The sequence below is a fragment of the Manis javanica genome, chromosome 17 (assembly GCF_040802235.1).
Source record: "Manis javanica isolate MJ-LG chromosome 17, MJ_LKY, whole genome shotgun sequence".
Lineage (NCBI taxonomy): Eukaryota > Metazoa > Chordata > Mammalia > Pholidota > Manidae > Manis > Manis javanica.
The window spans coordinates 37,728,875-37,741,265 of NC_133172.1; the positions used below are offsets into that span (position 1 = coordinate 37,728,875).

A 12,391-nucleotide genomic window follows, 5' to 3' on the forward strand; every position below is an offset into this window, starting at 1 on the left:
ATTAGCATGTATAATGTGGGGGGGGTATGGGGCGGGCTCTACAACACAGAGAAGACTAGTGATTTTACAGCATCTCACTATGCTGATGGACAGTGTGAAGGGGTATGTGTGGGGGACTTGGTGAAGGGGGGAGCCTAGTAAACATAATGTTCTTCATGTAATTGTAGATTAATGATACCAAAAAAAAAATCACATGTCAAAAAACAAAACAAAACAAAACAAAAAACCCAGGGACAACACGGTGGTTTCTGGGTTTTGGGTAACTTGTTGCATAGCTATAGATAATCAGAACCATTGCTGTCCAGATATCTGAAGGTAACTGTTTTCTTCCAGACTGAACCTGCCCACCCCTCTCAGCTGTGGCTCACATGATGGGGTTTTGAGTCTCAAGACCATTGTGATCAACTGTCTTCTGGACAGCTGAAGCTTAACAATGAACACAGGGGAGTCACCCTCAGGGAAGTCTAACCAACTGTGTCAGTTAGGACTCTGTCCAGTATGATTTAAAAGAAAAGGACAAGATTGACTCACAATGACTTTAGGCATGGCTGGGTCCAGGTGCTCTAATGATGTCAGGCTCCATGACTTCGTTTTCAGGCTCCTCTCAGGGGGACAAAAGGCTTTAGAAATTCAGCTTCACGTCTTCTTAGGTTCAAGTCTAGATGGAAATAGTAACTGGCACTTTCTCAGCATTCCCAGCTAAAGTCTCACTGAATCTCTTTGGTTCCTGGCTGGGTGAACTGAATCAGAGCCACTCCCTGTGGCCATGGACATAGAATGGCCTGGGAGCCCATGGATGGGGCCTACTCAATTCAAACCATAAAGACTAAGAGCAGGGAGGAGTAATTCTACAAAGGAAAACTAAGGATACTGTCACAAGGGAAGGATGAATGGATGGCTAGATAGCAGAACTATAAATATCTACCTTAGTAGTTAAAAGGAGACTGAAAAATCACCTTCCTCATTCTAGATGGCATACTTTATTAAAGCAGGCTAGGGCCACATCATTACCTCCCACTAATAACTCCACCAGATTTGTAGGGGGGTGTTTTTCCTTATCTAATGCTGCTTGGCTTCATCTTCTTCATCCCCCACCATGTCAGGGATTGCAGGCATTAGAAAGTCCTCTCTCTCCAAGCACGTCCCAAGCACGGTGGTGAGACTTTCAGGGGGTATGTTGATGAGCAGGACTAGGGCCAGTGCCTCCCTACACCTCTGCTGATTGGTCGTCCCTCCCCTCACAGAGTCAAAATGATTCGAGGGAGATATCTAAGGCCCAGAGGCAAATTTTCCTGCCAACATGGGTGGCCTGAAACCAGGGCTAAATTCAAAACCTTCAGGTAAAAAACAAGCCCTATTACCTCTTCATGGTTAGTTCCCCCTGATTGGACAAGTGACCATCTGATTTATTAGAAACCAGTAATTTTGCACATAATATGTATGCATATGTAAATAACCACAAAATCTGCCTTCTGCTCAAAGAGATCATCATGTTCTCAGTCCATCGGGCTGCCAAGTATGGTGAGATTTCTGGACCTTGGCTCTAAAATCAGACGTTTCCATGTGACCTTGACTTCTAGTACAATCTGATCATTTGACAGATGAGTACACTGAGTCTCAGAGGGGCCTGGCACATAACTCCCCCAAGTGAGTGGCGGAGTAACCATTAGAATTTAGTTCCTCTGACAGCTCAGCTCTCTTGTCCTACTTGATGTTTTTATTTGAGTGAGCACCCAAGTCCCAGTGTGTTGAAGAAGGTTTTTTACTTTCACTTTGTAATGGGTCCTAAGGCAAGTGGCTGGGAAAGGAGGAGATATTAAGGGGATTATCCCCCAAAATTCATTTGATAAATATTTATGAAGCATGTCCTGCAAACCTGGCCCTGTGCCAGGTGCTAGAGACACATTTTGAGGGCAATGACTGTTCCTGGACTTTTCAGTGATGGGCTGGAGTGGGGAGACTCAAATATAAATCCAAGAAGCACACAAGTTCCTACACATTACCGATATATGCCAGGAAGGAAAAGGACAGGATGTTTACCAGCCAGGTCCACAGGCACCCAGACAGAGCATGGGGGTCAGGAGGAGCTCCCCATAGGAAGTGACGTTTGAGCTGAGCTATGCAGGACCTTACAGTAATGCTGCAGGGACAGCCTGTACTCACCACACTCCCAAAACTCCCTGCTGTGGCAACCAGCATTCTCTTAGCTGCCAGGAACCTTCCAGTAACCTGTTCCCGGAGTCCTCTGATGACACACTCTGGGCATTCCCAGGAGGATTATCTAAGACCCTTTCCACAGCAGCCAGACACGTGCAGGCAAAAAGCAGTATGTGCCTTCCCAGACAGGAATCTGAACACCACCTCCGCTCTTCCCCTCTGTGTCCACTGGGGAAGAAAGTTTTTGTGGGGGTTTCCCTTCCAAACGTTCTAGGGCGATGCCAGCTTTCCAGCCAGTCACTTCCTCTGCAGGCTAGGGTATAACTCCCCCCTCCTCCCCTGCCTGGCAAAGGCCTTCACACCTGCCTCTGCCTCCCTGGTCCACCTCCTCCCGGCCAGGACTGGGTCTCCTCCTCTCTAATCTCCCTGTCCCTGAGTGCACCCTCCATCCTAGCCATGACCCTGGTATCATTTTTCCCTGTGCACCCATGGGGATGTCCCCATGACTATTGGTGATGGCTACCCATAGATGGCCTTCAGCATCTGCTGGACCCTCTGATTTTAATCACTAGGCTCTGCCACTCACTAGCTGTGACCTTGGGCAAGTTACTTAACCTCTCTGGGCCGCCATTTCTACTTTAAAATGGGAATGAGAGAGAGTCCTTCTCTCATAGGGTTATTACAGGATTGCATGAGAGATCACACCTAACACACTACATTCGCTATGGCATACAGTGGACAGATATACCACCGATAATCCCCCCGCGGGTTTAATATGAAGCTCCACAATCATTAAACCTTGACAGGCACACAGAGGTTTTTGTAATCTGTCCGCACTTCCAACCGATTTTTCATCCACAGGGGATTCCTAAAACCCGCTCCTTCCCCCCCTTCCTCCCGCCCCGCCCTGGCATTCTCAAGCCTCCCGGGATCAAACAGTGCACGGGGGCCGGAGCTGGGAACGCAAGACGGCAGCGGGCAGGGGGCACGGCCCGGGCATTTGAGCGCGCGGTATCCGCGCTCTGCACCCGGCTCTTCCCACGTAGGTCCGGCGGCTTCTGGGAACTGGTGCCGGCGGCCCGTGTGCACAGCGCGGTGCGCACAGCCCGGATGGGGCTGCGAGTGAGTCGGCGTGGGGCGTGTGCAGGCAGCGCCGGCCCGGGGAGGGCTTTTGCGCTCGTCCCTGCCCCTTCCCGCCATAAAGGCACCGGCCGCTCGCTCCATTTCACCACACCCGCTGCGACATTTTAGCCGCTTCTCGTGCAGCTGTCCCCAGACTTCGGCCACCGCTTCAGCCTCGCCATGGATCCCAACTGCTCCTGCGCCACTGGTAAATAGATCTGGTTCAGGGCCGGGTGTTGCTTTTAGACCTAGGGGAGTCATTTTTGCCTCCTCCTTTCCTTCATCACTCAGTTTCGGGTACTAATTGCCTTTTCCTAAGCGTTTCGGTGTGCCTTAATCTACTGTAGGTATGAGACCCCGTTTACCAATAAGGAGGCTGGAGTTCACAACTGGCCGGGGCTCCCACAAATTGTTCAGTTGAGAGTCGAACCCAGCCTCCCAGCACACATTCCCGCGTTCAATTCTACGGGGACCTTTCTCACATTTACCTTTCTCCTTTGCAGGTGGCTCCTGCACCTGTGCTGGCTCCTGCAAATGCAAAGAGTGCAAATGCACCACCTGCAAGAAGAGTGAGTGGAAATTTCCCCTATCGATCCACTAGCAGGCCCCCCTCCCCTACCCGGTCCTTTATAGCCTGAGGGGAATTTAAGCCAGGCGGTTGATATCACTTCTCTACGACTCAGTTGGGGAGGATGGGAATCCTTATTACCTCTCCCAGTTAGTCATCTCTGCCACTTACTTTCCTTCCCCAGGCTGCTGTTCCTGCTGCCCCGCGGGCTGTGTCAAGTGTGCCCAGGGCTGCATCTGCAAAGGGGCGTCAGACAAGTGCAGCTGCTGTGCCTGATGCAGGGGAGAGCCTGCTCCCCATGTAAATAGAGCAACCTGTACAAACCTCCATATTTTTACAACCCTGATCCCTTTGCTATAGTCCTTTTTTTCCCCTATAAAACACATGGATGATAATAAAACTGACTGACTCTATTCTGGTTCTGTTTTCCTTTGCATAACCGTCAGGCTGGGAGTGGCATGGGGACTGGCCTGGAAATGCTGAAACCTGGGTTCTACAACAAATGTTAGTCCCTAATAAACTGAGTGCCTGAAGAAAAGCCAGGTGACCTCAATGACCACCATCTTCTGGAAAATTAAAGAGTGCTGTGCCACATTCTTTAATAAGAGTGTGAGGGGCCAGGGAAGACAAATAGGGACTCTTACTACACTGATGGGTAGTGACTGCAATGGTCTATGGGGGGGGCCTCAATAATAAGGGTGAATGTGATAACCACATTGATTTTCTAAAGCCTTCATAAATAAGTATATCAATGATACACTGATAAAAAAAAGTGTGCAGGGGAGATACAGGGTCGGTGATATTATATCAACAGTTGACGGTACAGGAAGAGCAACCAGAATTCTCATAACCCTGATTTCTATGCACAACTTAATTATTCATTGAATTTTAGAACTTGAAAAAGACTTAAGAAACTGGGGAACTAGCCTGCATGTACTTTGAATCCTACACGGGACACGTAAAAAAATCTGTAGGAAAGGAGCAGTTTGGAGTCACAGAAACATTACTTGGTAACAACTAATGTAATCAAATTTTAACTACAATGAAAATTCACTAAAAGAACAAAACAGACACCATATTTAGAGATTATATACATACAATTATTAACAATACAAGCAGAAACCTGAAAATAAGAGATTTACAAATATTCTAAAAGAGTCATTTACGGTGAATATTGAGCACTGAAAACAATTCACAAATGCCAAGTGCATAAACTTCAAACACCCCTGACATCACCACAGCGACTTTGGCTTCCGCTGTGCCCCTGACCAGAGCCCACTCTCGCGGGCTCCCCGCTGTGACCGGGCTCAGAAAGTCTGCAAGGTCCTCCTGAGCTCAGCCTGAAAACTGCCCCTCCTTCCTCACCGGGCCTCCGCGACTTCAGCAGCAAAGGGACTAGGGATTTGGAGGCAAGTGCCCAGGAACTCCGCAGCCAGCAGGCAGGGTAGCTGTGCCTCGGTTCCCCATGAAGTGCTTCGGGTCTGCCAGGGGCAGGGTGATGGTCCCCTTCTGCAGTTGGGAGGGCGTGGTGCTGCTTCTTAGGCAGGAGTGACTTGTAACTCAAGCCAGTGGTTACTACCCCTGCCTCCATGTGGAGGCACTTGCTGCTTGATGTTCCAAGAGAGAGGCGAGTACCGTGGCCTCGGATCAGGATCACGCTCACCCGCAGGTGAGCTGCGTGTGGGGCAGAAGACGGAAAGTCAGAAGGCAGCCCGAATCACATGCATGGGTTTCCCACACACATCCCGGTACACAGCACACCCTGCCCCAACCAAGTGGTACGGCCTGGCAAGTCACTCAGCCTCCCTGAGCCTGCGTTTCCCCTTTGGGAGGAAGGAGATTATAGCATTAGGTGGGAGTAAATGAGAAAGTGGCTCAACTCCTGGCCAGGGCTTCCTATGCAGTGTCCGTTAGGATCTCTCTCTGTTCACACTTACTTTCTCGAGACAGGATCCTTGAGGTTCACAAGAGCTCCGGGAGAAAGGCTGTTGATATGGAAACGTGACTCTGGGCTGTGGGTTAAGGACGGAATTGAAAATTCATCTGGCAGCCAAAGAGAGGGTGACTGTGCCGCAGGAGTCCCTGGGCACCAGAGGCTGCCACAGCATTTGGACTGACACCAAGGCCCTTACCAGCCTCCTCAACGTCATCTGGTCTCCCTGTGCCCCAGAGACTGAGACCTCAAACAGGAAGAGACTGGAGTAATCACGCCAATGTCCACAGAGGGTCCGCCACCAGCACAATGTCACACTGCTCAGAAATAAAGGTATGGAAGAACCCAGGCTACAGTTGTCCCCAGAGCCTGGCCGCAGCTGGTGCATCATGGTGTCAGCGGATGCTACACTGGACGTATCACAGTTCTAAGCTGGAGGGTCCCTTGGGGGTGGAGACACGTGTTGTCCTTGGCTCAGAGGTGGGAAACCAGCCACAGAGGTCACAGCGCTACGCTGAGGGAGCTGACGGCTGGCTCACCTGCTGGCTCACGGCCCTACCCGCTGCTGCCTCTGTGTCCTCATCTTTCACATGCAGTCGTGACATAGGGTGACTGGTGAGGGCCAGGTGTTGCCGTCAGCCTACCAGAGTGCGATTCCACTTGTGTCACTCAGAGCAGGGTGACATTTAGTGGCTTCCCCTCTGCACTGTGAAACGGGCAATATGAAAGCATTTTCCTCATGGAAATGATAGAGGTAAAACTGGTAAAGAACATAGAAAGCTGCCTGGCATTGGGCGAGTGGCCTATGAATATCAGCCATGTCTTTACTAGCATTTTTCTGGGGTAAAATGTAAATGAGGGATGTTCTTTACCCCAGACAAATACAGCAGGCCTGGGGACCCTGTTTTTGTGTTCTGTGTCATCTTCATGACCCTGAGAGGACGTGACCTCTGGTCCAGACAGCGTCACTCTCTTCCCACACAACCGGCATCGGATCGGCCCCAGGATATAAAGTCATGAAGCAAGGCTCTGTTCCTCATTTCAGACAGTGAGAGATGCTCGCCAGTGTTCTGCCACCTACACCCTATTTGACTTAACACTGTAATTCAAAGGGATTCATAGTGTTGTCGATGTTTTCCTATGGAGGGCAAGCTCTGATCACTAAATGAATATGAACATCCACCTCATTCTAGATGCAGAAGATGGCCAAGTAATGGCATTATAGTATGTATGTTTCACTCAGGAGTCCCCTAAACACTGCTCCATGCTTGAACAGACTGTTTGCACTCCATTCAATGGTTTCAAGCAGTGTAGGAGGGCCCTGCACACCCTTGGGCCCCAGGCAGGCTTCTTGGACCTTGTGTTTCCCCTTTGGGAGGAAGGAGGCAGGGAGGCTGACTGGATTCCAGCATGTACAACTCCCTGGCTAGGTGCCCCGGGGAAAGTGATTTTAGACGCCTTGAGTTGCAATTGGCCCTTAGTAAAAGGAGCCACCAAATAATAGCCCCATTCCCTTTTAGGGACTTGTGACAGTACACACATAGAAAGTGGTTATGACAGGGCCTGACAGGCACATAGAAAATGCTGTGGCTATAACCGACAGGAATGTTGAAAGGGAAATGGGCACGTTCCTTGCTCTGTTCTGGAAGGCAGATCTCGCTCGCCTCTAAGAAGAGAGCCCCTTTGGCGGTGTCCCACGCTTTGGGAGAGCCCTGGAGTGGAGTGAGGGTGCGCTGGCCAGCTGTGGGCAGCGCTAGAGAGTTTGATGGTAAGAAGCACCGACTATGCTATCCTGCCCATATATACACACATATATATACACACACATATATATATACATATAAATCCGTTCTTTCGTGGAGAACGCAGAGGAGGGTGCAGAGAATGTGTATGGGCCCTAGCTGCGGTGTACGTACGAGTTTTCCAAAGCACCATGTGGTGACAGGGAGAAGCAGTGCAGTGGCAGGCAAAGGTCCTGTTCGCCGCCCGTCCCCTGCACAGATCTGTCGGGTGGCTAGGCACGCCCGCGCTGTCCGCCCGCAGGCAGGGTGCTGAGCGCGAGGCTGGGCGTGCACACGGACTCCGGGAAAAGACGAACCTGACGACCACGGTGCCGGGCCGGGGGAGGGGAAGGGAAGTCCGCGAGGACCCAGAGGCCGAGTTCTCCGGACACCCGGAAACAGGGGAGGCGACCAACGTCGGGCGGGCAGTGGGCAGGAGCGGTGGGCAGGGGGAGGGCGGGCAGCGGGCAGGGACAGCGAGTGCCCTCGGCGCACAGCCCCTCGGGGAGAGCGGGCGCCAACGGGCAGACGGCGCGGTGCCTACCCAGAGGAGGCGCCCCGGGGGAATCGTGCTCCCGGCCCGGCAGGCTGCGCACAGCCCGGCCCAGGAGGCTGCGAGCGGTGTGGCCTCCTCGGGGCGGGGCGCAAAGCCGGGGGCGGGTCCTTTGCGCCCGGACCGCCTCCTCCGCTTCTAAAGCCGGCGCGGGCGCCCAGCTGCGGCACGCGCCCCTCCAGCCCAGGTGCCGCCGCCGCTTTGCCACCTGCTTGGACCTCCCGCCTCACCTCACGTCACATCAGCTCGCCTCACCTGTGCTCGGCTCGAAATGGACCCCAACTGCTCCTGCTCCACTGGTAAGAGGCCCCTGGCTCGGAGTCATGCGATGCCCCTTTCCCAGGCACAAGACAGAGCGTCCATGGTTTAAATCAGCGAGTATTTGGAGCTGAAGCTGAGGCGGACGCCTGCACTTAGCCGGTCTTGGGCCCTCTCCCTGCTGAAGCAGCCTCATCAGCCGTGAGAGCGTTTCCATCCCCCCCAGGCCTCCCATTTCAGTGGAGAGAGGCCGCAGGCCTGAGGCCTGAGGCCCAGGACTGTCTTCTCAACATCGCCCAGGTGGTCCATGGGGCTGCTGGTCCACACCCAGTGCTCTGTGCAGGCCTTGGGCTGCCTGTGCTTGGCAGGAGGCTGGGGACATTGCCTCTTCCGGGCCCAGGACATAGGCTCTGACCCTGGCCAGGCCCAGCCTTCCCGATGCGGGTTGGAGCCTGGGACTATTGCCGTGTGATAAACACAAGGGACAGCAAGGCTCTGTCTGGGGGAGGGCAGAGAAGGTGGGAGGTTAGCAGTTTCCCTGTGGTATGGGACCGGAGCTCCCAAGTAGTGGACCCTCCCTGCACAGAGGCGGCTGCACAGAGCCTTTGTACACCTAGTGCTGAGGCTCCTGTCTCACACTCACTGTTCCCTGCCTGGCCTTCTCTTCCTGGCAGGTGGCTCCTGCACCTGTGCTGGCTCCTGCACATGCAAAGAGTGCGCATGCACCTCCTGCAAGAAGTGAGTGTTGGGGCTTCTCTGGCGATCTGGGGGCTGTGGCCAAGGCAAGGGAGGGCACCCAGAGCTGGCTCTCAAAGTGTGGTTCTGGGAAGCTGGCCTTCCTTTACCCATAGGTCCCACCACTGCCTCTTGAAGCTTTCTGCCCCAGCCTGGGACCCCATGAGACGTGGACACCTCTTTCTGTGTGGCCCAAACCTGGGAGGTTCTACCAGAGTGGCCGTGGGACAGCATGTTCTTCTGCACTAAGGGTCCTCAGGGGCTGGGGGCAGAGGCTGTGCCAGGGTCCCTGTGCTGTGGGCACAGGAGTGTCCCGGTCATGTCTGCTGACTTCCCACTGTCCCTTCTTCCCACGGCTGCATCGGAGCAATGCGGCTGCCGTGCCTGATGTGGGAGCGAGCCCGCTCTTCGTGGAAAGAGAGCAGGCTTGACAAACCTGCCTTTAAGAGTCAGCATAAGATCCTGGCCCTTTTCCTGTGAGCCCCGTGAATGATAATAAAGTGGTTGATTTGATTGTGGCTCAGGGGGTTACTTCTTCTGTGCATGGGAAATAAGGATCTTAGTGCCCTTGGAGTGGGGATGGGGGAACCGAACCCTAATATTGGTTCAGAGTATAACAACCTGAGTGAGTGCTACCTTAGGGCAAGCCAGGTGACCTCACTGAGCACCACCTTCTGTGCAATGGAAAGCACTGGGCCAGAGGCCTAAGGGCACTGGCCAGATAGAGGAGGACTGCTATGCCCTTGCCAAGGCTTGGTGACCCAGAATCTTAACAATCACTCACCCATGCTCTGGTTTCCTTTCCAACTTCAGTCCCTTGTGTCCTTTGGGCTCCATGACATCTAAGAGGGTGGAATCCAACTCCCCAGTTACCCGAATTCCTGGCCTGAGGTTCTCAGACTCTCTCTGATGAATGACTGGTGCCAACAATCTGGGATTTCTCTATTCTGTCAGTCACAGACCTAAAGTGTGGTCAAACGAAATGTATGACACAGCTTTGAGAAGGACTGAATGTCTGAAACTCGCCTTTTGATTGGACAGACAACTCTCCATACATGAATGAGGAACAAATAAAGCAGGCAAACCAAAAGAATTACAAACCGCACGGGTTCTCTGAATGTGTGCGCTGAGCAATGGCAATGATTCACATGGGCGCCACGTGTGACCACGCACAGCTGAGTGAAGCTGCACCCAACAGCCCCAGAGGGAACCATCATCAGTCCTGCATCGCCCAGTGCCCCTGACTGGAGCCCACTTTCCCGGGGCTCCCAGCTGTGTGACCTGGCTCCCTGCTGTGACCAGGCTCAGAACTTCTGCAAGGTCCTCCTGAGCGCAGGTTGAAATGTGCCCCTCCTTCACCCGGGCCTCTGTGATTTCAGCAGCAAAGGGACTAGGGATTTGGAGGCAAGTGCCCAGGTACTCAGCAGCCAGGAGGGAGGGTAGCTGAGCATTTATCTTGGGTAAAATGTTAAAGGAGGGTATTTCTGCACCCCAGGACAAATAAAGCAGGCCTGGGGTCTCTCGTTGTGCGTCCGGTGTTGTTGTCCTTATGTCCCTGAGAGGGAATGACCACTGGTCCAGACAGTGTCCTTCTGTTCCCCCCAAACCTCACATCAGCTACAGGATATAAAGCCATGAATCAACGCTCCGTTCCTCATTTCAGGCAGTGAGAGACGCTCCTCAGTGTTATGGCGTCCACACCCTATTTTGCTTAACACTGTACTTCGAAGGGATTCATAGTGTCCTAGATGTCTTTCTATGGAAGGCAAGCCGTGATCACTACTGAGTATGAACATCTGCCTTATTCTAGATGCAGAAGATGGCCAAATAATTGTATTGTAATATGTCTATTTCAGTGCGGAGTCCCCTAAACACTGCTCCATGGTTTGCAGTTCATTCAATGGTTCCCAGCAGTGGAGGAGTGCTCTGCACATGCGTGAGCCCCAGGCAAGCCTCTTGGACCTTGTCTTTCCCTTGGGAGGCATGCACAACTCCCTGGCTTTGTGACCTGGGGAAAGTGGTTTGGATGCCCTGAGTTGTCAACGGCCGTTAGCAAAAGGGCCCCCAAATAATAGCCCATTTCCCACTCAGGGGCCTGTGACAGTACACACGTAGAAAGTGGTTATAACAAGGCCTGGCAGGCGCATACAAAATGCTATGGATTGATTAACTGTCAGGAAAGTTGAAAGGGAAATGGCTCCTTTGCTGTAGAACCACGCCTTGGAAGCACCCTGAACTGAGGATGCGGAGGCCAGCCAGCTGTGGGCGGCGCTGGAGAGCTTGACAGCAAGAAGCACCAGCTGTCCTGCCCATACATAAAGATATCCGTTCTGGCGTGGAGAACACAGAGAAGGGGGGCACAGAATGTACTGGCCGTAGCTGCGGTGTACGAGTTTTCGCAAAGCACGATGTGGTGACAGGGAGAAGTGCAGTAGCAGGCAAAGGTCACAGGCACACAGGGTCCCCTGCACAGATCCCTCAGGGGGCTATGCAGCCCCACGCTGCCCGCAGCCAGGGTGCTGAGCGCGAGGCTGGGCTTGCACCCGGACTCTGAGAAAGGATGAACATGACGACGGCCGCGCAGGACCGGGGATGCAGAAGCCGGCGAGGACCCAGACACGGAGTTCTCCGCCGGGCACCCGGGAACGTGGGTGGCGGCCAACTCTGGCAACTACAGGGAGGGCAGAGGGCTGCGAGAGCGCGTGCAGCCGCCGCACGGCCCCTCAGCGATAGCGGGTGCCAAAGGGCAACTGCCGCTGTGCGCACGGAGCTCAGGCGCTTTGGGGACCGTGCGCTCCGCCCGGAAGGGTGCGCAGAGCCGGGTCAAGGTCGCTGCGAGCCGTGAGGACTCCGCGAGGCCGGGCGCAAGGCCGGTGTGGAGCCTCTGCACTCCGACCGCCTCCTCGGCTCTTTTAAACCAAACGCGGGCGCCCAGCTGCAGAACGCGCCCCTCCAGTCCAGGTGTCGCTGCCCCTTTGCCACTTGCTTGGACCTCCCGCCTCACCTCGCCTCAGCTCACCTTGGCTCGAAATGGACCCCAACTGCTCCTGCCCCAGTGGTAAGAGGCCCCCCCGCTTGGAGCAGTGCGATGCCCCTTTCCCAGGTCCAAGACAGAGAACATCCTTGGGTTAGAGCAGGAAGTACTTGGAGCTGGAGCCGAGGCAGATTCCTGCACTTGGCCGGTCTTGGGCCCTCTCCCTGCTCAAGCAGCCTCATCAGCCCTGAGAGCGTTTGCATCCCCCCAGGCCTCCCATTTCAGAGGCGAGAGGCCACAGGCCAGAGGC

The 12,391-nt window shown here is 53.7% G+C and overlaps 1 protein-coding gene and 1 long non-coding RNA gene across 4 annotated transcripts in view; one reads left to right on the forward strand and one right to left on the reverse strand.

Moving 5' to 3' along the window:
- The window catches only part of LOC140847194 (uncharacterized), a 42,063-nt gene extending 38,879 nt beyond the window's left edge, over window positions 1-3,184 (reverse strand). For all 3 annotated transcript variants that reach the window (XR_012126930.1, XR_012126928.1, XR_012126929.1), the window contains exon 1: window positions 532-3,184. This is a non-coding gene — a long non-coding RNA (uncharacterized lncRNA). The remainder of the gene's footprint in view (window positions 1-531) is intronic.
- Window positions 3,185-3,332: 148 nt separating this feature from the next.
- LOC108389953 (metallothionein-1E) lies at window positions 3,333-4,260 on the forward strand. The gene is made up of 3 exons (XM_017648475.3): window positions 3,333-3,487; window positions 3,783-3,848; window positions 4,032-4,260. The coding sequence occupies exons 1-3, from the start codon at window positions 3,460-3,462 to the stop codon at window positions 4,121-4,123; spliced, it is 186 nt and encodes a 61-aa protein (XP_017503964.1). The 5' UTR covers window positions 3,333-3,459; the 3' UTR covers window positions 4,124-4,260.
- Window positions 4,261-12,391: the final 8,131 nt, after the last annotated feature.